The sequence below is a fragment of the Adiantum capillus-veneris genome, chromosome 5 (assembly GCF_014529385.1).
Source record: "Adiantum capillus-veneris isolate H3 chromosome 5, ASM1452938v2, whole genome shotgun sequence".
NCBI classification, from domain to species: Eukaryota; Viridiplantae; Streptophyta; class Polypodiopsida; order Polypodiales; family Pteridaceae; genus Adiantum; species Adiantum capillus-veneris.
In genome coordinates, this window is record NC_140935.1 from 28,866,860 (window position 1) to 28,894,492 (window position 27,633).

The 27,633-nt window shown below is 45.5% G+C and overlaps 1 protein-coding gene across 1 annotated transcript in view; it reads right to left on the reverse strand.

The window, feature by feature from the left end:
- MCCA (methylcrotonyl-CoA carboxylase alpha chain) overlaps positions 1–27,312 on the reverse strand; it is a 126,610-nt gene extending 99,298 nt beyond the window's left edge. The window contains exon 1 of the mRNA XM_086512087.1: positions 26,914–27,312. Coding sequence (XP_086368213.1) covers positions 26,914–27,291 — 378 coding nt within the window. The 5' untranslated portion in view covers positions 27,292–27,312. The remainder of the gene's footprint in view (positions 1–26,913) is intronic.
- Positions 27,313–27,633: the final 321 nt, after the last annotated feature.

A 27,633-nucleotide genomic window follows, 5' to 3' on the forward strand; every position in this document is an offset into this window, starting at 1 on the left:
TTTTGACTCGAGGTAGCTTCGCCCTCCAACCCAGACATACCGGTCCTAAAAAAGAGCAAACAGAGCTATTGAATTTTGACTCGAGGTAGCTTCGCCCTCCAACCCGGACCTATTAGCCACTCCCACCCTTACTTCATCGTCACGCATCGGACGTGCTCCTCTCTTCACCGCTCATGTCTTACAGGGCAAAAAAGCCATTAAGATCACTTGCAAGAGAAGGATCCAAGATTTGTTTTGAGCTACTGTTTTTCTCAGAGACAGTACCATGCAGACGTTGATAGCTACCAAGCAGCATACTCCAAGTACTTGGCAAGCTTTCAAGAAAAACTTTTCCCGAAGTTATATAATTTCTGACATCTTCCTTTGGAGTACAACTTCTGGCAGAGTGGGATATCCTGAAATGCTTACCATGGAAACCCTAGCAAATTATAACTTGAAATTTCTCGACATCTCTCAGTAGATGTCTCTTCACGAGCAGATAACCTTGGAGGTTTGGTGTGATTGCTATCTCTTGGAATTACCATCGCCGCCAAAGAAACACTGTCTGTCCAAGAGCTGATGGACCATGCTGTGCTCGGCTACGACCTCATGGAAGGAACCTAACCCTAATTTTTTATGCAGGTTTCAAGATGGAAAGTCGGTCGACTTTTCGAGCTCGACTAATGTCGAGATTGCTTTTTAAGTTTGAGTTCTGTTTGATCTTGTTTGGTGATCCTGTTTGGAATTTGTTTGAAATGGATGGTATCTGTTTTGAACCTATCTTGGTGCCGATTTGAATTGTTTGACTCTGGTTTTATTACTGGTTTCATTGATTGGTGATTTTACTCCCGGATGGAGAAGTGAGAAATACTGTTTTGGTATTGTTTGAACCTCGGAACGACACAGGCCGATGCCTGGGGAGCGTTTCGTTGTATGTTTGAAAACCTCCGAACGACGCAGGCCAATGCCTGAGGAGCATTTGGTTGTATGCTTGTAAAATAATTGTTGTTGTGACTCCCGGCCCGGACCTGGATGGTTATGCGGGAGGAGTATTAAGAAGTATGTGCAGTGGTTACTCTCAACACCTCCAAACGACGCAGGCTGCGGTCTAGGGGGCGTTTGGTTGTATAAGGCCTCTATATCTCCCGGCCTGGACCTTTTTAGGTTATGCGGGAGGAGTGATGAGGGAGTCGTTGAATATCTCCCGGCCCGGACCTTGTTAGGTTATGCGGGAGGAGTGTTCATCGGCGGCTTTATGTTTCTATGTCTTGTAACATGCATATGTAAGCATTTGTGTTGCATTGTGATGTGTCAATTACTGAATATTCCTCATTGGATGAGATTGCCTGGGTATGTAATTTTAGTGCATCAAGACACCCGTGGAAGATCAGTACGGTCTGGGTGTGATGGCTAATTTTACTACGCCGGAATATCAAGAGTTCCGATCTGGACGAAAGGAGAAGCTAACTCGCCGGGGAGCCTAAACCCTAAGAAGAACAAGTAACAGAAGAAGTGTCACAAAGTGATGACGTGGTTGCCCGAGCGCAGAAAACCCTAACCCTAATTTCTGCCAAAAACCCTAACTGCTGAAACCCTAATTCTGAAAACCCTAACCGTAAAACCTGCAAACACTAATTCTGGAAACCCTAACCCTAAAACTGCAAAGCGTGGCTGATTTCCAAAAATTGCGCTGGCATGATGACGTGGCAGGCTGTACGGATTTCCGTGATTTACGCTGGTAGCTTTTGGCATTGCTTTTTGGACCAGAAGCTTTTGAGTTTGAAAGCTTTTCATGTAAACTGCTTTTTAGGCCAAGGGCCTTTAAATATGAGGCTAGGGCTCATTCTCTGGCATGCTTCCTGGCGAAGGTGAAGAGTTTCGAGTACCGGCTTGTACTGTGTTGATGCAATTTAAAGAAATACCGAAAGGGGCGCCAAGGTTTGGGGCCAGTACTCTCTGGAGTGCAATTCCGCCACTCTGTGTCGCATGTCGCCTCTCTCTCTCTAAGTTCAGTTGTTATTGAAGTGTTATAAGTTTGTTCAGTCTGTTCTTTTCTATTGGCACGTGGTGCCCGCCTCATGACACTGGTATCAGAGCATCAGGCGTGTGCTTTTCTAAAAGCATACCGGTCCTACAAAAAGAGCAGACAGAGCTATTGGAATTTGATTCGAGGTATCTTCGCCCTCCAACCCAGACATACCGGTCCTACAAAAGAGCAGACAAAGCTATTGGATTTTGACTCGAGGTAGCTTCGCCCTCCAACCCGGACATACCGGTCCTAAAAAAGAGCAGATAGAGCTATTGGATTTTGACTCGAGGTAGCTTCGCCCTCCAACCCGGACCTATTAGCCACTCCCACCCTTACTTCATCGTCGCGCATCGGGCGTACTCCTGTCTTCACCGCTCATGTCTTACAGGGCAAAAAAGCCATTAAGATCACTTGCAAGAGAAGGATCCAAGATTTGTTTTGAGCTACTGTTTTTCTCAGAGACAGTACCATGCAGACGTTGATAGCTACCAAGCAGCATACTCCAAGTACTTGGCAAGCTTTCAAGAAAAATTTTGCCCGAAGTTATATAATTTCTGACATCTTCCTTTAGGGTACAACTTCTGGCAGAGTGGGATATCCTGAAATGCTTACCATGGAAACCCTAGCAAATTATAACTTGAAATTTCTCGACATCTCTCAGTAGATGTCTCTTCACGAGCAGATAACCTTGGAGGTTTGGTGTGATTGCTATCTCTTGGAATTACCATCGCCGCCAAAGAAACACTATCTGTCCAAGAGCTGATGGACCATGCTGTGCTCGGCTACGACCTCATGGAAGGAACCTAACCCTAATTTTTTATGCAGGTTTCAAGATGGAAAGTCGGTCGACTGTTCGAGCTCGACTAATGTCGAGATTGCTTTTTAAGTTTGAGTTCTGTTTAATCTTGTTTGGTGATCCTGTTTGGAATTTGTTTGAAATGGATGGTATCTGTTTTGAACCTATCTTGGTGCCAATTTGAATTGTTTGACTCTAGTTTTATTACTGGTTTCATTGATTGGTGATTTTACTCCCTGGTGGAGAAGTGAGAAATACTGTTTTGGTATTGTTTGAACCTCGGAACGACCCAGGCCGATGCCTGGGGAGCGTTTCGTTGTATGTTTGAAAACCTCCGAACGACGCAGGCCGATGCTTGGGGAGCATTTGGTTGTATGCTTGTAAAATAATTGTTGTTGTGACTCCCGGCCCGGACCTGAATGGTTATGCGGGAGGAGTATTAAGAAGTCTGAGCAGTGGTTACTCTCAGCACCTCCAAACGACGCAGGCTGCGGTCTAGGGGACGTTTGGTTGTTAAAGGCCTCTATATCTCCCGGCCTGGACCTTTTTAGGTTATGCGGGAGGAGTGATGAGGGAGTCGTTGAATATCCCCCGGCCCGGACCTTGTTAGGTTATGCGGGAGGAGTGTTCATCGGCGGCTTTATGTTTCTATGTCTTGTAACTTGCATATGTAAGCATTTGTGTTGCATTGTGATGTGCCAATTACTGAATATTCCTAATTGGATGAGATTGCCGGGGTATGTAATTTTAGTGCATCAAGACACCCGTGGAAGATCAATACGGTCTGGGTGTGATGGCTAATTTTACTACGCCGGAATATCAAGAGTTCCGATCTGGACGAAAGGAAAAGCTAACTCCTTGATCAAAACAGCCGAAAGGAGAAGCTAACTCCTTGATCAAAAGAGCAAAAAGGCGAAGCTAATCCCCCGTGAGACAAAACATAGCCAACATTGCTTGGTTATCGGGAGTAGTATCAGCAACAGCAAAATAATCCTCCATCTCTTCGAGCCACACTTCTACATCGCGCTCAACTAGGGCTCCTTCCCCTTTGAAAGAGGGAAGTTTAGCTTGCTAGAGAAGTATCTTTTTCTCTTGAAGAGATGTGTACACCGCACTCTGTGCAATATAGATTAAGTGAAACTTTATTGGATACTCTAACTTTAATCCACTTTAAGGCAAGACTTGATCAGAAAATAATACAAACAAAAGATAATATTAATCCAAACTTTATTTATATATGTCCCTCGGAATGACCCTCGGTAATTTTTTATCTAACTTGAGTTGTTTTGCAGATATGCTGTAATCGAGGACGATTAGTCTCTTTCAAGAAGGGGAGATGTAACAAACTGCTGATGTGTCAAAGCCTATAGAATGGAGCCAACTTACAGATGTGGCCGGGGAGCCTAAACCCTACGAAGAACAGGTAACAGAAGAAGTGTCACAAAGTGATGACGTGGTTGCCTGAGAGCAGAAAACCCTAACCCTAATTTCTGCCAGAAACCCTAATTGCTGAAACCCTAATTCCAAAAATCCTAACTTCTGAAACCCTAATTCCAGAAACCCTAACCCTAAAACCTGCAAACCCTAATTCTGGAAACCCTAAGCCTAAAACTGCAAAGTGTGGCTGATTTTCGAAAATTGGCATGATGACGTGGCAGGCTGTACGGATTTCCGTGATTTACGCTGGCAGCTTTTGGCATTGATTTTTGGACCAGAAGCTTTTGAGTTTGAAAGCTTTTCATGTAAACTGCTTTTTAGGCCAAGGGCCTTTAAATATGAGGCTAGGGCTCATTCTCTGGCATGCTTCTTGGCGAAGGTGCAGAGTTTCGAGTACCGGCTTGTACTGTGTTGATGCAATTTAAAAAATACCGAAAGGGGCGCCAAGGTTTGGGGCCGTACTCATTGGGGTGGAATTCCGCCACTCTGTGTCGCGTGTCGCCTCTCTCTCTCAGTTCAATTGTTATTGAAGTGTTATAAGTCTGTTCAGTCTGTTCTTTTCTATTGGCATGTGGTGCCCGTCTTGTGACAAGACCCTGTAGTTTCAGCCCTAAGGATGTGCAGACTTTCACCCTTAAAGACAGCAGGTACCAACGTTTTTCCTAGCGTTTTCAAGCAAGCCAGATTTCAGCCCATAGCGTTTTTGGATAGCAGATAAAAGTGGCAGATTTCAGCCCCTTAGGTCGGTGTCGTCATCGCCAACATAGCCTAGACTTGCATCAGTCTCATGCATACAGTTTGTACCAGTTTGTGCAATCATAAGTAGACCACTCTCACCAGCGAGAGTGGGGCCTTCAGAGGAGGGTTTTACAACGTCTCTGGTGTCGTATTCTCTTCTCTCTCTATCTCTCAGTCTCATACACTTGCACGCACAGTGTCCACTCACTTTGTTTGTGATCATAGCATTCTCTCATTAAGAACGGAAGGCTCTCCCTTCCATAAGAACAAAAGGAACCTTGAGCACAGTTCGGAGCACTCATCTTGAGCAAAGCGCAAACATTCATTCCGCTGCACCTTACACCAGACAGCCAAGGCGAGTCATTTTGTTCCAGTGGCTAGTTGCACACAGAGCTACAGCAGTAAGGAGCTGGCTAGTACATGGTGGCTCCTGTGCAGCTTGTGACCATCCTTTGAAGAGTCAGTGTCACTGTCTGTGTGACTGCCCCATGGCACATCAGGTTTGGCTTCGAGTACTTCGACTGATGCCAGCTCTTTCCAGTGTCCACAGCGCAACAATACACTTTAGGTATTGTAGCCTGGTCCACCCTCACGGGCCCTGCGCTCCATTTTGAGCTAGCCTCCACCAGCAGGATGATAGTGATGCAAGGGGGTCGACCTACATTTTAGCCTGCCACAGAGCTTACCCCCCAAGAGTGGTGCGCTTAGAGAGGGTGTGGTTGGAGCTCGTTTGTGGCCTGACACTCTGGTTCATTTGGCGGGGCCGTTGCTTTCGCATCTTCGAGGCTCGCCCTGTCGCACTGGCGGAGACTATTCGTGACTTTTGCTTGGAGCTGATTCATACTCTCAGCGGTCAATTTGAGAGACTTCAGGGCAGCTTCAACCACATCTGGAGCGCAGAGAGGCTTTCCTGCGACTCTCGCGCCTTGGTGTAGGGTGCGCCCAGATGGCACTACCGGCCACCTGTGTGGCTCTTTCCTCCTCCCATTTTGTTATTTAGCCCCATTGTACTTATTTTGTTTAGTCACTGGGAGAGCCTCCTCATGCTTTTTGATGTAGCCCTCTCTAGTAGAGGTGGTTTGTAGCCCTATGGGCAGTTTTATTAACTAATGGAAGGATCTTTTTCTTGGAAAAAAAAATTGTGGAATTCCGTATAGCTCTGCCATGTCATCAGTCTTTACGCAAGAGTGTGCGTGTGTGTGTGGGTCCTGCTATATTTAATCTCTTTAGCTCCCCTAGGCCCCATCGGACGGGGTCCAGTAAGTCGATGGGAACTCTTCTTTAAAAATAGGCCACTCAGGAAGACTTTGCGAGTTGATAAACTTCTTTTGTTGTTGCTTCTTCAATTAGGGTTTAGGCCCCTCAGTCAGAGTCTGCAAATTGGCTCCGTTCTTCAGTGGCTTAACACGTCAGCAGTTTGTGACACATGATACCCTTCCAAAGATGGTTGAATCAAAAATCATTGATGAAGACTTGCATTCCATTGGCACTCCTAGGAAGATGGAACAGAGCACTTACTTGCAAGGCAAAGAGCAATATACAAAGAGACTGGAAGCAATAACAAAAAGCGTCCCCCTCCCCCCCACCCTCGGGATTCTGATCAATGTAAGAAACCAGAGGGCACCAGCAAGAGGATAGATTATCTCTCATCCACACAGCTTCAAACCTTCATGGAGGAAGGAAGATGTTTCTATTGTGGAGAGAAAGGACACATGAAGCCTGACTGTCTGTTCGGCAATGGTGGCAAGAACAAGCATCTTCATAGAAGGATCAACCGAAGTAGAACCCGCTCCATCAAGCTCTAACTCTATTCCTGATGTTCAAAGGATGCAGAAATGGAGAAAGGGAAGCGACAGCTTCTCAAGGGGTGAGGATCTCTAAATAACCAATGAGTACTATTCCTCTATGATCCCAGATCTACAAATAATTTTCTCTATCGACACTGTGGAGCGCCTATGCCTTTCACCTGGCAGTTGGGTACTCCGATCACCTCACGATCTGCTTCTAAGGGGTTGACAACCAATGCAACTCTTGTGCAAGGACAACTTAATCTCTAGGTTGGCGCGTACCAAGATCGAGAATCATTTTTGATGGCACCCGTAGAAGGATGTGCCATTATCCCGATTCCTCGGTATGCAATGGCATTTCCGGATCCACCCAATCCATGATTATGTTCAGAAAACTCTCACTTTAGACATCGAGGGCAAGAAGATCAAAATTTTTGTTGATGCTTGGGATTGGCTATTCACTATTGTAAGCCACATTTCTTTTAAGAAGGAAATAAAGAAGTGTGTTTCTGTCTACCTGATTTTCGCACTAGGGATGTTCCTAAAGAAAGTTTTCTGTTGAGTCTTGATAAAATTTGTTTTCAATTTATTGAGAGTACAAAGACTGTTTATTGAGTCACTTCCACATAAGTTGCCTCTAGAACGTCCAGAAGATCATCGTATTGATTTCATACCGGGTAGCTCTCCTCCTAAATTTACCCCCATACAAGGTGAGTCTTAACTCAACAAGAGAGCTTTGAACCAAGTTAATAAGCTTCTAGAGAGAACTCTGATAAGGCCAAGCATTTCTTCTCATTGCTCTCTAGTTCTATTGGTGCAGAAGAAAGATGGCACGTTTCATATGTGCATACGTTACTAATCTTTAAACAAGATCACGATTAAGGATTGATTTCCAATTCCTCAAATCGATAATATTCTCGATAAGCTACAAGGTGCAAGTATCTTTAGTCACATAGACTTAAAGAGTAGGTATCATCAGAACGCATACTACCTAAGGATGTGCACGACTGATTTCTACACAACCTTCGGACTATATTTTTGGTCATGCCTTTTGGCCTCTGATCAACGCTCCTGCCAAGTTCAACAAATTGATGGATCATATCTTTAGTCCATACTGCACCTTTACATGAGTATTCTTTGATGACATACTAGTCTTCTCCCGATCAGAAGAGGAACAACAACAGCACTTGGATATTGTGTTCCAAGGATTGTGTAGACATGAGTTGCATGTCAAAGCAAAAAAAGTGAGTTCTTTCCCATAGAGAATCATAATTTGGGTCATATGGTTTCTGACAACAAAGTATGAGTCGTTTGCTTCTTCAATCTTGCTTTCTCAAAATTGAGGACTCCCTGTCAAGTCTAAATTTCTCTTGTGCTTGTCTGTAGCTTTCTTATGCTTTTCCTGAAAGCGTAGAATCGATCTCTTGACTTGCCCATAGGCAGTGTCTAAATCTCGGATAAAGTCTTCTACTACAAATATCTTAGCCTTAGTTAAGAGGATCGGTGGAAGCAAAGGGCTACCATAAAGAAGTTCAAAAGGAGCTTTCCTCGTAGAGGAATGTATTGTATTGTTATACGCACATCATTTTGTGGCTTTCCCCAAAATTCAAGTAGAGAAGAAGTTAGGGTCATCTGCGTATATGTTAGGAAGTGACTCCATGTAACAAACTGCTGACGTGTCAAAGCCCTGAAGAAGGGGACCAACTTGCAGATGTCGGTCGAGGGGCCTAAACCCTAAGAAGAACAAGTAACAGAAGAAGAAGTCCTACCAACTTATGGGGACCCCATTCGATGGGGCCCCAAGTGACATAAAGGATTAAAATAAAGAAGGACCCACATACACACACACACACACACACAAAAAAAAAACTGATGACGTGGCAGATTTTTGAAATCACGCTGGCTGAGGACATGGCATGCTGTACGGAATTCCGTGTTTTGCGTTGGCTGATGATGTGGCAAGCTGTACGGATTTCCGTGATTTACCCTGGCAGCTTTTGGCATTGCTTTTTGGACCAGAAGCTTTTGAGTTTTGAAGGCTTTTCACTATAACTCTTTTTAGGCCAAGGGCCTTTAAATATGAGGTTAGGGCTCAATCTCTGGCATGCTTCCTGGCGAAGGTGCAGAGTCTGGAGTATCGGTTTGTACTGTGTTGATGCAATATAAAGAAATATCGAAAGGGACGCCAAGGTTTGGGGCCAATACTCTCTGGGGTGGAATTCCGCCACTCCGTCTCGCGTGTCGTCTCTCTCTATTTCAGTTCAGTTGTTATTGAAGTACTAAAAGTCTATTCAGTCTGTTCTTTTCTATTGGCACGTGGTGCCCGTCTTGTGACATTCCAGTTCTTAGTGATATATTGAAGTAATCGTATTTGCTCTCGGCTAGCAGATGTATGGAGAATCTCGAAATGAAACATGGATAGAAAGTTGGCCCATCTAATCTGTTTGTCAAACAATTTCCGTTGTGTAAGAAAGCAGCTTAGGCTCTAATGATCTACAAAGTCGGCTCCTAGAAGATAATGCCACCTGTTAGATAAGATGTGTATATCAACCATAAGTTCCTTCTCATAGATAGAGGAATGCAATTCTACATCTTTAAGCCTTATATTGTCAAAAGCCGCTACATGACCTTCTTGGTTAAGCATTGCACCAATGCAATCGCCTAAAGCATCGCAGAGAACCTCAAAGGGTTTCCTCAAGTCTGGTACTATGAGAATAGGACCGTGGCTCAAAAGGTATTTAAGCTTGTCAAAAGTAGCTCTCGTTCCCCATTTGAAAGGGATCTTCTTCTTTGTTATGTCATGGAGTGGTCCTACTGCATTAGCAAAGCCTCGTATAAATCTTCGATAATATGAACATAATCGCATAAAACTACATACATCATGTACCGTAGCGGGAGTTGGCCAATCCTAAACAACTTGGATCTTTTCTGGATCGATACCCAAGGGAAGGTGATCAAACTTTCCAACTGTTACTATGGGTTGTTGTCACGTGCACATTTAACCCTATGTGTACATGGACAAGCTACTTCATGACAGGGGTTCAATTCAGTTAGCTTAGGAAGTGATCTGGCACTTTTGTGAGTGTGTTCGTAGACCGTGCATGTCCAGACACTTAGATTAGATGCGTATCCTATGGTTGCACACAGCATGATCATCATATTTCCATCAGGAGCATTTTTACAGTGCATAGACCTATTTTCCCTATTTTTGACATTTTTCACTTATTATTTTTAAGTGACTTTTGTTGGGAACTGGGTAGGGCAAATTAGCCAAGCATGTATATAAAGAAACCTAGCGGTAGCATTTATGGCAGAAGAGGCAGCAGGAACCAAGGTTCAACAGGCACCTTCTCCGCAACACCCCCCACATCAACAGATCTAGCGTTGTTGCATCTGCAGGCCTAGCGTTGTCATCCACATCATCAGTCTAGCGTTTGGTTTGCAGAGCAACCTGGCAACATTAGGGTTAGCAGATCTCCTAGCGTTTTTGCAAAATGAACCCAGATCAACCCTAGCGTTTTTGGAGCAGCATAGCAGCCCTAGCATTTTGCAGTTCCTCCGCAGCAAATCAATAAAGAGCATCAGCGTTTTCAATTTTCAGCAGTCAGACACCGCAGTAGAAACCCCAAACCTCGCAGATCTCACCTTCCTGCCAGCAGATCCCCGCCGCACGGTCAGATCCAGCGTCGTTTGCAAATTCAGCCCGGAAAATGGAGATTTCAGCATCTGCATTTTCAGCGCGTCGTTATTGCATCGTCGTCATCGACATAGAGTAGAATTCAGCAGATAAAGATTTGCCGATTTAAGCCTTAGCATTTTCAGATTTCAACCCGTCTCGTCGTCGTCCTCATCGTCGTCGACATCGTCGGCAAGTCCAAGCATTGTACAGATTTGTGCAATCAATAGTAGACCGCTCTCGCCATAGAGAGTGGGGCCTTCGGAGGAGGGTTTGACAACATTCTAGTGTCGTATTCTTCTCTCTCTATCTCTCAGTCTCATGCACCTTCATCCGCAGTGTTCATCACTTTGTTTGTGTCCATTGCATCCTCTCACTAAAGCATAGTAACAAGGGACGGAGGGAACGGACCCTAGGGACGGGGGACACCCATTTCCAGGACGGGGACGGGTGGGGACGGACGGAAAAAGAGCTGATAAGTGGGAACGCAGGCAAAACGTCCCGGGGACGACAGGGGACGGGAGGGGACGGCAGGGGATGGGAGGGGACTTTTTTTAAAATTTGAAAACCTGATCATTTCTAGAGGCTAGTTTCTCTCCAATAGCCATATGTTTGAACTTCAAAGCATCCCAATGGCTATAAAAGCCACCCTTTGGGTCCTCATTTCTCGATGTTTTATTAGCACATTTGTGTCTATATGACTCATGTTCTTTGGTCTATTTAGTGTAAATTTGTGGTCAAAGTGATGCTCTATGTGTGTGGCATGTGTATAGGTCAAAAAATGCCAAAAAAACTCTTCTTTTTTTTTTTGCCATCCCAACCCCTGTTCCCGTTTCCTGACTTTTGCCGTCCCATCCCCGTTCTCGTCCCCGTTCCCGACCCCGACCCGCCATCCCATGTAACTATGCACTAAAGGAACAGAAGGCTCTCCCTTCCATAAGTTAAAGGAACCCTTGAGCAAAGTTCGGAGCACTCATCTTGAGCAAAGTTCAACATTCACTTCCGCTTCACCTTACATTGGTATCAAAGCTTTGGCAGTGTTCTGTATCACTCAAGGAAAGAACCACAAGAATTTTTTTTGCTTGTTGCGGTCGCACGTAACCCAAGTCCTCTTGAGCGTGTCGATTCCTAATCGTGTTTTTGAAGAGTGACAGGAAACCCAAGAAAGAAGGGCTTGTCCAGCCTCCCCTTGTGCTCTTTTCACTCATTGAGAGCGGACCGTGCACTTAGCGGCCGGCCAATCAACGTGAGGTGGGAAAAAGCAACCTTGGTGTGAGCGCAAAGCCGCCAAGGGGTGCACCCGCAAGGAAGACTCTAACACAAATTGCAAGCTAAAGAAGAACCTCAAGAACCCAAGAAACCAAGACCCACAAGAACCCAAGTTCCTCGTGAACTTAAGAACCCAAGATTTTAGTGTATGGTCATTACCCGAAGCGGAATGGATACTTCGCATGGAGGTGATGAGCATGGCAGTGGCGAAGAAGAATTTTCCCCACAGGAGGTTTTTTCGACGATGATGGACATGATGGCACAGCAACAAGAAGCGAATCGCGTTGCGATGGCACAACAACAAGAAGCGAATCGTGTGGCCCTGGCATAACTAGAAAGAAAAGCAGGACGACGAACGCCAAAGCAAACAAGAAACCTTGGATCGTCAAGCGCGCTTGGCAGCCGAGGAACGAAAAGAAAGAAAAGCAAAAAGAAAGGCAGCTTTGGAGAGTGAGCGCGATCAAGCGCGTTTGGCAGCCGAAGTAAGACCGGCAGCTATTAGGCGTGAGCGTGAGCAAGCGCGCTTGGCGGCCAAAGAAAGACGAGCAGCCTTGGAGGCAGAGCGTGAGGTGCAGAGAGACCTACGCATGCAAGAGTTCGTTCGACAAATTCTCACCTCAAAACCCGAGCCGGCCAAAGATGTTGGTGGTTCATCAAGTGGTGCAAGCCAAGACTCGGACTCCAACAGCCCTGTCGCCGAGAAGTTGACTTTTAGTAAGTATGATGGTAAGATGGATGCTAGTGTTATTCATTCTTGGTTGCATCAATTTAATGCTTATTTTGGACAACTAAGAAGACGGGCAATAGCAAGGTTTTGACGGCAGTCATGTACCTTGCCGGTGATGCCATTAATTGGTACCACGCATGGCAAGAGACACTGTCACGGGGACGTGGCAACTGTTAACTATGTCACGAGGACGTGGCAACTGCTAACTTTAGTTGTTGGTTTCTTTTGAAGGGGTTTTGTTTTATTTTTGAGACCCTCTTCTTGAGGTAGCGAACGGTCGGACATTGCATGGCCAATGTGAACGGTAGTTTCGCCCGCAGATGGGTAGTGGTCGGCACTGGAATTCGTATGGTAAGAGGATGTCTAGGCTCAGAGCAAGATCATATAGGTCCCCCCGTCGCACTTAGCAAGTTGGTGGATACTAGGAAGTGAACTCAATAAAGGCCTAAAGTCAAGGTGTGACTACCAACTGAAAGTATCCGATAGTTGGACCACATTGCATTTTTGGATGCGGTCCCAATGAGGATAGATGGTCAGAAGACCAGTGGGAGCCCAACGGAAGCATCTCCTAAAATTTAGGGAACTGCTATTTTGGGCCGAGAAATGTGTTCGCGTCATTACCTCCGTTATGACTAGGGGAGCATTTTATAACTCTGCCGCGAAGTCAACTGACGCGTCGGTTGAGATATTTTTAAGCGGCGAACCCGAAACGGGAAAATGCTTGTAAATGCACCAAGTGGCAGTTTTTCATTAACCTGCCTCATGCAGAAAAATAGGCGCTGATTTTTAAGCTGGGAGAGGCCTTCATTTGCAATTTGTCACAGATTAAGAGCTATGGAGTGCTTCCTTTCCCTCTTATGTTACAGTGCGGTGCCAGGAGTGATGTCCTGCACGCTACGCACTGCCCTCTCTCTCCCCTACGAGCAGTATGTTATGCCCCACTAGTGGGCTTTTTATTTGACCAATGTATAGTTATGTGGGTTCATGCACGATTGCCGAGGCAAGAGCCTCTTGCACAGGTACTGGATTAGCTAGCGGCTAATCTCCCCGCAGGTACAAGAGAATTCGGAGAGGTTTCACGTCAGAAATCTCGTCCGATTCAAAGGGCAAGTAGCCCTACACGTGCGGGAGCTCGAGGTCTTGCTACAGATGCGACCGGCACGCGAAACGGAGCCCAAAACAGGGAATTACAGATTGCTGTGTATTTTTGCAGGTTTAGGGTTTCGGCCCTAAATGGACCCTAATACCCCCAGGAGGTTCGGGGACGCGAGGGGACCGCTGTACATGTGAACTGGCGCATTTTCGGGGCAGAAAACAGAGAACTCAGCGTGCTGCAGATTCTCGCCAGGTTTTCCAAAGTGTCCGTATGCGTCGGGAAAGTCACCTATTGCGTGGGGATATTGACTATGAAGCGTCCTAGTACAGTTATGCTGCCGAAATCGGGCCAAAACAGGTGTTTCTTAGCCTAGATTGTGCGGGGCAGCTTGTAGGAGATCATAGGTTTTATTCCCTCTCTTAAAGAATAAAGAAATACCGAAAGGGGCGCCAATTTTGGGGCCTACAGGTTGTCGGCGTCTGCTCGGAGCATTCTAGCTCCCGAGCCGTGTGTGTTCTTAAGTGTTGATCCCCGTTACAGGTTACCTTTGCAAAGTGCTCTGTGTGTGTCTAAAGTGAGAATTTCGGGTGAAAGCCAACGCCTACCGCCCTACGGGCCGATTTCATGGTTCCATTGCCGGGACATTAATCACTTTTTCCTTAAAGAGTGAGCCTGAATTGTTTGGGTAAAGACACAGAGTGCAGGAACGCGGGGATTACACTATGGCCCACAAGGGGAAGGGAATTATGGAAGAGGGTTCCTCTTCAAAGGACAGACAGGAGATTCCTATGGTTTTTGAGATTGGCGAGAGCTCACGGCCACGTCAGTCTTAACCTCCTATCAACGTGAATGTCCCTCCAGTACAGGGCTTTATGACTGGGCAACTTGAGGATGATGCGTTCAAGACTCAGTTAGTTGCCGCGGTGAATGTCTTTTCGCAGCTGGTGCAGAATCCGAGGTTTATGGAGTTCTTGCAAGCGCCACCAGTGCAACAGCAAAATAGACAACCTACGCCGCGTACGGAGCTTGTTGATGCTCAAGCCCAGGTACTTCATGTGGCGTAGGAGAGAAGGGAACACTCGCATGTTGCGGAGTCGAGGGCTCCAAAGCAGGTTTCTCCCGTGCTTGAACAAGTGGCTAGAACGCCTATTCCACAGGTTATGCCAGTTCAGCCCGCCACCTTTCAGAGCCAGCATGCTGTCTTGAATGGACAGGGAGCTGGATACCAAGCAATGCACTCAGTTTTTCCACCACCCACGGTACATCCTGGGTATTTCGGGGGTGGATCAGTGTTCCAAAGTATGGCTGGTTATGCGCTTGGAAGTCAGCCGTGCATGCTAGGAACAGTGTTCGGGGGTATGCAAGGCATCATGCCAAACCCCGTGTATGGTAGTATCGGCATGCAGCAAGGTTTCCACTGCAACCAGGGCCAGTTTGGGGTGCCATAAGGTCATTTTGGCATGGCTGGTTTTTCTGGACAGCAGCCAGATATCGCACCTCTAACGCAAAATGTGAATGGCCAAGATGTGCCGATCATGCCTACTTCAGTGCCCATGTTGCAGACCATCCCTTATGACAACTTGGGGGCACTAGAGAAGCCAAAGGCTTACAAAGAAGGTGGTGCAGCTGTAAAGTTCAGTACCTTCAATGGTTTCGAGGATAAGACAAAGGCTCTTACCTTCCTCCAGCAGTTTGATACAGCTTATGCGGGAGGGAATTTTACAGAGGCCTCGAAGGTCAGGAAAGTTGCCACTTTCTTAAAGGACAATGCGCTTACATGGTGGACGACATTGTTAATGCAAGGACAGGTACCCGCCACTTGGGTTTACTTCAAGCAAATGTTTGCATCTGCTTGGTTGTCAAATGAATTTGAAGCCAACGTTATGACAGATTGGCACCAGCTTACGTCAGCTTCGTGCAAGAGCTTGTTGGAGTACAATAGGAGGTTTTGTAAAGCGTTACTCTCAGTGACCTCCTACAGATTTGTGCCATTGACAGAGCAGATAGAGAAGTACTGTTATGGGCTGCCTAAACGGCTTCGCGATTACTGTACAAAGAACAGAGTGGCTACCCTTACTCAACTTATGGAAGTTGCGAACACTGGTCTAGCCTTGTTGAAAGGAGAGGATAGTGGATTTCCGAGCAGTGACAAAGGAGGGCAGCAAAAGAAAAATTCAGCGAAGAAGCCCTTTGTGAAAACGGCTCCTGATGCATCACAGGGGTCAGAAAAGGCCACCAAAGACAAGGATTCAGCCGGCACATTGGGGGCAAGCAAAGAAACAGAAAAGGAAGCCTTTTGTGAGCAAGTCGCTCGAGGAAAAGTGTCACAAAGTGATAATGTGGCGGACAGCAAAAACCCTAAAATTCCTGCAAACCCTAATTTTTGCCAAAAACCCTAAATTCTGGAAATCGCGAAGGCGGATTATAAATAAATAAATAAATAAATAAAAATTGGAAAATGATGAGCGACGCGAATTTTGCTTTTGCTTTTTTTTTATAAAAAAAAAAGAGAAAAGACTCTCTAAGAGAGAGAGAGAACTGATGCTTTTGATTTTCAAAGCTTTTGGGGCTCTGCTTTTGGGCATCCCTTGTAACCTTTAAATTAGTGGTGAGGGCCTCACTTCTCAGAGCATCTGGACGCAGAGTCTGAGAGTGAAACCCTAACCGCTCTCTTGTACGTTGATGATTGATTAATACAAAAAGAAATACCGAAAGGGGCGACAGTCTTTGGGGCCAACATCTCTAGGCACGGAACTCCGCCGGGCCAGTGCAAATCTATTGTGATCTGTGAATTGTTTTGAAGTGGTTATTTGGTGCTGTCGCGGTTGATTCTTGACTTGGAGTGTCCAAGTTTGTTACAAAAAGAAGGTCCTAATCGCTGAGAACAAATGCTTTATATGCAAGCAGCCTGGTCACTTTTTTATCAATTGTCCACAAAGGAAAAGACCAGCTGACTCAGAGGATAAAGAAGACCCGAAAGGCAAGAAGTCTAAACCCACGGCAGGTTTAGTGCTAGACATGGTGGGTGACAGGGCCAGCACAGATGCCAGTGAGTTATGCAGGGCATGGGGTAAAGTTTGGGATCAGACGGCACTCATCTTCTTTGATCCAGGTGCCAAAGCCAACTTTATCTCACCAGAGTTAGCTATGAAGCTAGGCATTAGAGCTGAAGAGATGGGGTACACAGCAGAGGCAGGGTTGGCATGTCCTGGCCACTCAGAGTGTGTTATTCCCATCATTGGAAAACTGCGTCTGCATATTCAGTTGTATGTGGACACTGAAGAGTTTTACATCATGCCGCTGGAAGGTTGTGACGCCTTGTTGGGGATCCCGTGGATGTTGCGAGTGCATGGAGTCTTGGATGCCTACAACAAAAAGATCACTGTACAGCATAGGGGCAAAACTCACATCTTGGATGTAAAGCTTAAAGGAGAGTCAGTCCCTATTGTATCTGCTTCTGCTATCACTTCTGTAATAAAGAATCATCTTTCTGTGTACTTGATTTTTGCACGTGATGTCTCACATAGTGGTCAGTCAAATTTATTTGTGTTAGATAAAGAAAGGTCAACATTTTTGCAAAAGTTTAGTGACTGTTTTTCTACTTCATTACCTTCGTAATTGCCGCCAGAGAGACCTAAGGACCATCAGATGGATTTGGTGCCACGGTGTAGCCCACCAAATAGACCTCCCTACAGGGTTAGTGCGGCGCAGCAGAAAGAGATTATGGGCCAGGTTGAGGAGTTATTAGAGAAGGGGCTGATTCAGCCTAGTTCTTCACCCTTTTGCTCCCCAGTGCTCCTAGTGCAGAAGAAGGATGGCTCATGGCGCATGTGTATTGATTACCGTGCGTTGAATAAGAATACCATCAAGAACAGGTTCCCTATTCCTAGAATTGATGATATTCTCGATCGTTTAGAGGGTGCTGCAATTTTCAGCAGGATAGACCTTAAGAGTGGGTACCATCAGATTCGTATAAGGCCAGAGGATGTGCACAAGACTGCGTTTAGAATAACATTTGGTCTTTATGAGTTTCTAGTGATGCCGTTTGGGCTAACAAATGCTCCTGCCACGTTCAACAGAATGATGGACCGGATTTCCCGCTCGCATCAACAGTTTGTTGGAACGTTCTTCGATGACATGATAGTGTATTCGAAGAATGAAGAGGAGCATAGGCGTTACTTGACCATTGTGTTCGAAGAGCTGCGCAGTCACAGGTTACTTGTCAATCCTAAGAAAAGTGAATTCTTCCTCGAAGAGATCCACTTTCTTGGCCACATAGTCTCAAAGGATGGTGTTAGAATGGATCCCGCAAAGGTTGAAGCTATCAAGACATGGCCAGACTTGAAGACTGTGCACGATGTCAGAAGCTTCTTGGGATTGTGTTCCTACTATAGAAGGTTTATCAGAAATTTTGCAGAGATAGCATCGCCTCTTCACTCTTTGCAAAAGAAAGAGGTCACTTTCAGATGGACCCAAAAAGAGATTTCAGCTTTTAGTCTCTTAAAGGAAAAGTTGACTTCAGATCCAGTTATTGTTTTGCCAGATCTCAGAAAGTCATTTGTGGTCCAATGTGACGCGTGTGGCAGTAGCATCGGAGCAGTGCTAATGCAAGATGGACGGGTAGTAGCTTATGAAAGCCGAATTTTGCAAGGGCCAGAGAGGACTATGCAAGTCTATGAGAAAGAGCTCTTGGCCATGATTCATGCGCTTTCTAGTTGAAAGCACTACCTCTTAGGTGCTGATTTTGTTGTCCAAACAGATCATCAGACCTTGTGATACTTCTTGACACAGTCAAAGTTATCCGAAAAGCATATGCGATGGGCAAACATTCTTTCCATGTTCCACTTCCAGATTATACATGTGGAAGGCAAGAAGAATGTTGTGGCTGATGCGTTATCAAGAAAGCCACAAATTTCAGCTGTGTCAATTCCTTATCATCATGAGTTAGATGACATGAAGGAACAGTATACTGCTGATGAAGATTTTGCAAGGATCTTTGAACGGTTACAAGAGAGGCAACATCACGAGCACTACCTCCTCAGAGATGGTTTTATGATGATGCATAGCAGACTTTGTGTCACTAGGCCACTGCGACATAAGGTCATGGAAGAGAGTCATGTCCCACCGTATGCAGGGCATCGTGGCATTGATGCAACAGTTAAAGCGGTAGAGACATTCTTCTATTGGCCTACCTTGAGGAGAGATGTGGATGCCTTTGTGGGAGCATGCATCGTTTGCCAAAAGGTCAAGTTTGACAGGCAAAAGGCACCAGGGTTGTTACAACCACTGCCGATTCCGGATAAGCCATGAGAAAGCATTGCTATGGACTTTATCTTTGATCTTCCAAGGACACCAACAGGGAATGATGGTATATGGACCATTATCTGCAGGTTCAGCAAGCAGGCCCATTTTATCCCTGTAAGGAAGAAGATAAAATTTGATCAGATGGCACGCTTGTTCATGTACAATGTGTTTAAGTACCATGGTATGCCACAATCGATTATCAGTGATGGTGATCCTCGCATGACCAGTTTGTTTTGGAGAGGATTGTTTGAGAACATGGGCACTACGCTCAAGTTCTCGTCTTCGTTTCATCCACAAACTGATGGACAGTCGGAAGAGGCTAATTCTATTGTCTTAGATCTGCTGAAATGCTATGTGTCAGATAATAAGGGCAAGTGGGAACAGTATTTGCCTATGCTTGAGTATGCGTACAATAATACGGTGCATTCGTCTACCGGCAAAGCACCTTTTGAGATTGTTGAAGGTGGCAAAAAGGTTCCTCCCATTTTGCATACAAAGGACAAGATCTTTGAGGCAGATCGATATGTTGAGAACATGGATGAGATGTATAAGAAAATTAAAGTTGCCTTGGAGAAGACTCAGGCAAAGCAGAAAAAGGCTGTTGATCGTCACCGTCGTGAATTGCTATTATCACCTGGTGATTGGGTTCTGTTAAGGTTCGAAAAGGCAAGGAACGGCTATTTCCTAAGCTCAGCATGCGTTACTATGGGCCTTTTCAAGTGCTTGACAAGATCAACGATGTGGCTTACAGGCTGAAATTGCCTGATGCGTGGAAGATTCATAATGCGTTTCACGTGAGTCTTCTAAGACCCTTCGTGGGTGATGTGCCAGAAGATATGCCAGACGAGGATCAGCCAGAAGTTGAGGAACCTGATGAGATCCTGGTACTTCAGCAAGTTTTGGCACATAAGGACAGAAAAGTTAAAGGACAAGTTGCAAGACACTATTTGGTGAAGTTCAAGAACTATCTGCCTATGGATGCAAAGTGGATGGAAGAGCATGAACTGTCAGAGTCACCAAATGTATTGCAGCTTTACCTTGAAGCCTTTGGGTTACAGCCTACTTATGCCCCAACCCAGCGTGTGCAAAGGAGGGCTAATGATAGAGCTAGTACATCAAATATACATATGAATTCAGTGTAATAGATGGAAATGACAAAAGTATGAAGGCCTCATTAAGTCATTTGTATCTATATGTTATGACCTTTCTTGCGGATACATGCGATGATAAAAGAGTGTTAATAGCACAAGATCATCAGTGGCGTGTATTTATGGTATGCAATCAAGGACGTTTGCAATTTCAAGAGGGGGGTATGTCACGGGGACGTGGCAACTGTTAACTATGTCACGAGGACGTGGCAACTGCTAACTTTAGTTGTTGGTTTCTTTCCAAGGGGTTTTGTTTAATTTTTGAGACCCTCTTCTTGAGGTAGCGAACGGTCGGACATTGCATGGCCAATGTGAACGGTAGTTTCACCCGCAGATGTAACAGGATGTCTAGGCTCATAGCAAGATCATATAGGTCCCCCCGTCGCACTTAGCAAGTTGGTGGATACTAGGAAGTGAACTCAATAAAGGCGTAAAGTCAAGGTGTGACTACCAACTGAAAGTATCCAATAGTTGGACCACATTGCATTTTTGGATGCGGTCCCAATGAGGATAGACGGTCAGAAGACCAGTGGGAGCCCAACGGAAGCATCTCCTAAAATTTAGGGAACTACTATTTTGGGCCGAGAAATGTGTTCGCGTCATTACCTCCGGTATGACTAGGGGAGCATTTTATAACTTTGCCGCGAAGTCAACTGACGCGTCGGTTGAGATATTTTTAAGCAGCGAACCCGAAACGGGAAAATGCTTGTAAATGCGCCAAGTGGCAGTTTTTCATGAACCTGCCTCATGCAGAAAAATGGGCGCTGATTTTTAAGCTGGGAGAGGCCTTCATTTGCAATTTGTCAGAGGTTAAGAGCTATGAAGTGCTTCCTTTCCCTCTTATGTACAGTGCGGTGCTAGGAGTCATGCCCTGCACGCTACGCACTGCCCTCTCTCCCCCCTACGAGCAGTATGTTATGCCCCACTAGTGGGCTTTTCATTTGACCAATGTACAGTTATGTGGGTTCATGCGCGATTGCTGAGGCAAGAGCCTCGTGCACAGGTACTAGATTAGCTAGCGGCTAATCCCCCCGCAGGTACAGGTGAATTCGGAGAGGTTTCACGTCAGAAATCTCGTCCGATTCAAAGGGCAAGTAGCCCTACAAGTGCGGGAGCTCGAGGTCTTGCTACAGGTGTGACCGGCACGCGAAACGGAGCCCAAAACAGGGAATTACAGCCTGCTGTGTACTTTTGCAGGTTTAGGGTTTCGGCCCTAAACGGACCCTAATACCCCCAGGAGGTTCGAGGACGTGAGGGGACCGCTGTACAGGTGAACTGGCGCATTTTCAGGGCAAAAAACAGAGAACTCAGCGTGCTGCAAATTCTTGCCAGGTTTTGCAAAGTGTCCGTATGCGTCGGGAAAGTCACCTATTGCGTGGGGATACTGACTGTGAAGCGTCCTAGTACAGTTATGCTGCCGAAATCGGGCCAGGATAGGTGTTTCTTAGCCTAGATTGTGCGGGGCAGCTTGTAGGAGATCACAGGTTTTATTCCCTCTGTTAAAGAATAAAGAAATACCGAAAGGGGCGCCAATTTTGGGGCCTACAGGTTGTCGGCATCTGCTCGGAGCATTCTAGCTCCCGAGCCGTGTGTGTTCTTAAGTGATAATCCCCGTTACAGGTTACCTTTGCAAAGTGCTCTGTGTGTGTCTAAAGTAAGAATTTCGGGTGAAAGCCAACGCCTACCGCCCTACGGGCCGGTTTCAGGCACAGTTGGCTGCGCACCTAGAGGAAGCCGAAGAAGAAGCGCCCCTTTCCTTCAATTGGGCCGACTTCCAAGACAAGCTCAAGGCGCGGTTTATGCCACCACAGTACCTAGCACGGTTAAAAGACGATTGGCGCAGTCTCAAGCAAAATAATGTGCCAGTTATGTTTTTCTCTAATCGTGTTTTGCAGCTCGGAACCCAATTACGCAAATCGGATGATGAGCGCAAGGAGGCTTTCATTTTCGGGTTGGACGACTATATCAGATTTGATGTCGAAGTCCTCAACCCAATCAATCTCAACAAGGCGGTAGCGATTGCTCTCGCACAGGAGATGAAGCACAACAAGGGAAAGCCTAAGGAAAACAAGACTTCTCAAAGTACCTCCCAGACTTCTCAAAACCCTCAGAATGGTAAGAATGGTGAGAATGGTAAGAACGGTAACTCTTCTAACCAATCTTCCAATAGTCTCTCAGAAAAGAACTCTCCAAATGAATGTAAGGGTAAAGCTAACACAATTGCTAAACCTAAGCTCACTCCAGAGGAGAAGGCAGAACAAAAAAATTTAGGAGGATACATCACGTCGGAAGAACAAAGCATTTATTATAAGGAAAGTCGTCGTTTTCATTGTCAAATCAAGGGTCACATAAAGAGAACATGTCCTAAGCTTGAACCTAATGAAACTAAAGAACCCACAGAACCCACTTACTATGTCAATGCAATAAATGAGAACACGAGTGTGACCCAAGTCTCTCATGATCCTCCCATTGATAGTCTCTATTAAGTGTTATGGTCATGTGAAGGGTCAGCATTTTGTTATATTGTTTGACCCAGGCAGTATGCATGATTTGATTAATGACTCTCTTGTAGAAAGAGCCCGCTTGGAGGTTTGCAAGACATGTCCTTTCGAGGTGTGAGGCTTCTCTCCCGGTATGGACTCTCTCATCACGCAAGAGTGCCTTGATGTTTTGTTCACTGTTCAACAAGTGTCCTTCCGCATAAAATTTGTCGTCTATCCTCTTTCAGGATGTGATATGATTTTGAGCATTCGATGGTTTCGTGAGCATAACCCTCACATTGATTAGGCGGAGAATATGTTCACTTTCAATGCCAAAAGTGACTCTCCCCTTATCATTCGTGGAGAGCAAGTTGTTCATTCTTCATCTCTCATTTCTAATGTGCAGGCGAGATTGCAAAGAATTTGGAAAAGGAGACTCTCTCAGTCTCTTCTTTTTCAACGCACGACACACATGATTTGCTTGATAATGATAAGCATGATGATTTGCATGATCAAGATGTGATTACTCACAAGCATGATGATTTGCAAGAAAAAGATGTGATTGTTCACAAGGATGATGGTTTAGTTGATGCTTTTTCTAGCGAAGCTAACCTCGTTGCAGAATCGATCAATCACGAAGAACCGATCTTGGCTTTCGACGAGGTCCAAAGAACCCCCACAGGAAGTATTATGTGTTCGAATGATTAGTCAGCACGCATTGTTCGAGTGTTTCATTCGTGATGCTTTCCTGTATTTTAGTCACTGTCCTTATGTGATCCCTTTTCACAGGCATGCCATATTGTATGATGAACATGATTCACTCATAAATGAGCACTCCGTCTATATGTTCATCTACATTGCATGCACAGTTTTTATAGAAGACTAAAATTTTTCCAGTCACTTTACATGGAATGAGTATGTTCATGGTTTTGTGTTGAAAGTGCTTTCAGGAATTTTCATCCTCTGAGATTCTTGAAGAAGGTAGATGCGTGATGATCGACGAAGTTGAAGCATTGAAGGAGCCGCAGAAGACTGTGTCGCTTTCGGCGCGGCCCAAAGAAGCAAGCATTCCAGACCTTTATGAAGTTCAAGTATCGCATGACCCACGCATCCGAGTGAGCTGGCGAAGAGTCCTTTCCAAGATTCCAGACACTGTTGGCAATTTCCCTCGACGCCATACAATTCGGTACCAGTACCTCACTTTGAAAAGGAGGGGATGTCACGTGCACGTCTAACCCTATGTGTACATGGACAAGCTACTTCATGACAGGGGTTCAGTTCAGTTAGCTTAGGAAGTGATCTGGCACTTTTGTAAGTCTGTTCGCAGACCATGCATGTCCAGACACATAGATTAGATGCATATCCTTTGGTTGCACGCAGCATGATCATCAGATTCCCATCAGGAGCATTTTTACAGTGCATAGACCTATTTTTCCTATTTTTGATATTTTTCACTTATTATTTTTAAGTGACTTTTGTTGGGAACTGGGTAGGGAAAATTAGCCAAGCATGTATAAAAAGAAACCTAGCGCTAGCATTTCTGGCAGAAGAGGCAGCAGGAACCAAGGTTCAACATGCACCTTCTCAGCAAGACTCCCCCCACACCAGCAGATCTAGCATTGTTGCATCTGAAGGCCTAGCGTTTTCATCCACAGCATCAGTCTAGCGTTTTGGTTTGCAGAGCAACCTGGCAATAGCGGGGTTAGCAGATCTCCTAGCGTTTTTTGCAGAATGAACCCAGATCAGCCCTAGCGTTTTCAGTTTTCAGCAGTCAGACACCGCAGTAGAACCCCTAAACCTCGCAGATCTCACCTTCCTGCAGCAGATCCCCACCGCACGGTTAGATCCAGCGTGGTTTGCAGATTCAGCCCGGAAAACGCAGATTTCAGCATCTGTGTTTTCAACGCGTCATCGTTGCATCGTCGTCATCGCCGTCGTCATCGACATAGAGTCACAATTCAACAAATAAAGATTTGCCGATTTCAGCCTTAGCATTTTCAGATTTCAGCCCGTCTCGTCGTCGTCCTCATCGTCGTTGACATCGTCGGCAAGTCCAAGCATTGTAGAGATTTATGCAATCAATAGTAGACCGCTCTCGCCATAGAGGGTGGGGCCTTCGGAGGAGGGTTTGACAACATTCTGGTGTCGTATTCTTCTCTCTCTATCTCTCAGTCTCATGCACCTTCATTCACAATGTTCATCACTTTGTTTGTGTCCATTGCACTCTCTCACTAAAGGTATGGAAGGCTCTCCCTTCCGTAAGTAAAAGGGACCCTTGAGCACAGTTCGGAGCACTCATCTTGAGCAAAGTTCAACATTCACTTCTCCTACACCTTACAGTTGCTTAGGATAATGGACCACGTAAATGATGTCACATTTCGATTAGAGCTACCGCCTAATTGGAGGGATCCACAATACTTTCCATGTTAGTTTACTCCGACCATATATGATATATGGGACCACCTCCGAGCCAGCTTGTTGTTGAGGAACCCCCTTGAGGTTGAGGAAACAGAAGAGATAATCCAACCGGAGGACCATTAGGAGCAGCCACTTAGGTCTGAAAGATTACACTCAAATATTTAGTAAAGTTGAAGAATTACTATACTTTGGATGTTCATGGATGACTGAAAAAGAGTTAGCACCTTATCCAAAGATTTTGATGGTTACATACAAGCACTACACTTGAGGACAACAATTTAAAAGCCAAAGAGGTGTTGCTAAATTGGCTAAATTCTTATTTTCTAAGTAATTTCAATTTAGTGAAAATAATAATGTTTACATTTGTGCACATTAGAACTGTTAAATGAGAACTGTGTAGATCTACAAGATTGAATAAGCCATCAGGAACAGACATCTCTGATGCGTCATTTGGTGGGTGACAAAGCATTTCTAAGAAGTTGGTATGTGTGTTCGGTGGATGAGAGACCCAGTAGTGGATATTTCTCGATGTGTCACATGATGGGTGACAAGAGCATCAGTTAGGGGATACTCCACAGTCCAAGTAAGAAATCCGGACAGAAGGTAAGGTACGCGTCAAGTGCGCATTGCACCTAAGCGAAGTGGACAAGCTACTACTACAGGTCAACATCAATCGAAGTTAGTATAGCTTCGGATCTAGCCAGGCACTTTGTGAGCCTCTAGAAGGACATACATGATCAGGCAGGTCAATAGTTACATACCCTCACTTGCTACAGGTAAACATCAGTCTAAGTTAGTATAGCTTCGAAACTAGCCAGGCACTTTGTAACCTCTAGAAGGACATGCATGATCAGGCAGGTCAATAGTTACATACCCTCACTTGCACAATATAGTCACGTAAGCATACAAGCATATGAATAGTCACTTAGCACTTTATATTAAATAAATGATCCCTTTTATGTGGAGTCTTGGAGTTTCCCCTATTGCTCCACTCACTTCCTATTTCATATTTAAGTGCGCTTGGGGCTCTCTCTAGAGCATCAAAACCCAATACACGCACAGGGCAGCCAGCACCCTAGCGCCTCTCAGCCATCAGTACTGGATCAGCCAGCGTTTTTCTCTCTCTGCCTCTCTCTTCATTGTGTTCAGTGAAGTAACCTTGTCTTTGTGTGAAGTACTACATCTGAGTTCAAATCCTTAAACCCTTCTGCTGCACCTAACATTACACGTAAGATGCAAGCACTTGAATGAAGATGGATTTTGAGTAGCTTTGAGGAATGCAGTTGCTTTCTAAAAAAGTGAGTTGCTTTTCGGGAATGCAGATGCTTTCCCGTGAAGGAGTCTATGTTGGCATTGCATCGACGCATGAGAGTGCAGCTAGGAATGCCTAGGTTGTGTCTATAGAAGCATAATTGAGTCTTTAACACTTTCATACCATTTTCTAAAACTGTCTCACCGGCCACATAATAAGTGGGTAGCCATCTACTAAAAAAGTGGCCAAAAATTGGGCGTCCCCTTCTTGCTGCTATTTCTGGCAGGATTGACCCTCTCTCTCTCTCTCTCTCTCTCTCTCTCTCTCTCTCTCTCTCTCTCTCTCTCTCTCTCTCTCTTTTTCTAGCAATGGCCATAAATCGTCCCCTATCTTCAGCCCCTGGAGAAAAGCAAAGCACCCCAGATCAGCCCCTATTCCTGCCAACCAGCCATACCTTGACTCACCAGAAGGGTTCTTCCAGCCAACGAAAAATGCAAGGAAGACCTTCCCCCTGGTAGACTGTAAAAATGGCTCAAATTGCTGCTCATAAGACCCTCAAATGGGTATTACCCCCGGCATATCTAGTTTCCAGGTCATGGAAATCACCTCTCTTTTGTGTTGCCATTTCCAAGTTTGGGAATATTTCATGCCTTTGGCCTCTAAAGGATGTTAATATGACGAGAGAGAGAGAGAGAGAGAGAGAGAGAGAGAGAGAATTCGCCCACTTCCTTAGTCAACTGCAATATATAACCAATGGTGAGAGATTGAGCAACTTACATTTGCTTGAGTGCGTACTGAAGCATCAACAATAGCGGCAGCATTGAGGTAACTGGACTTTGCGGAAGGGGGGCCAATACAGATGGCCTCGTCCGCCATAGCCACGTGCAGAGAATTTTTGTCAGCTTCACTGTATACAGCAACACAGCGAAGCCCTAGTCTCCGAGCTGTCTTCATGATGCGGCAAGCAATCTCGCCTCTGTTGGCAACCAGAATTTTGCCAATCGGAGCTCGACGCGCACTTGAATCGGCAGTAGGGCCAGAATAAGCTCTAGAATCGTGCCTAGAAACCTGTGACGCGCCATAGCCAACTCCACGAAGCTCTTGCCACAGGCTGCTTTTCAATACAAACCACGTCTGCTTGCGCCTGAGAAGCATGTTTCCTGCCAAAGTATGATCAAAAGCTTGTTGAAGTTTATATATGGTGTGGATACGTGGATCAGTATTACACTTCACAATGAACTTTTTCCACGTCGGATCAATGATTGCGTGTCGTGGATTCAGAACAGCGTTAGGATTTGCTAAGAGGGCTCCCCCATAGGCCCTCTAAAGGCGTCTTTGGAGGGCCCTCGTGAGAAATTGCTGCAGCCCCATAAGGACTCCGGCCTTTTCGACAAGTTGCTACGCCATCACCGGAAGAGCTCCTTACCTTTTCGCTGGGGGCACTTGAAGCACCCCCTACAACTGAGAATCGCCTTTTTACAGGCAACATTGGGTAAC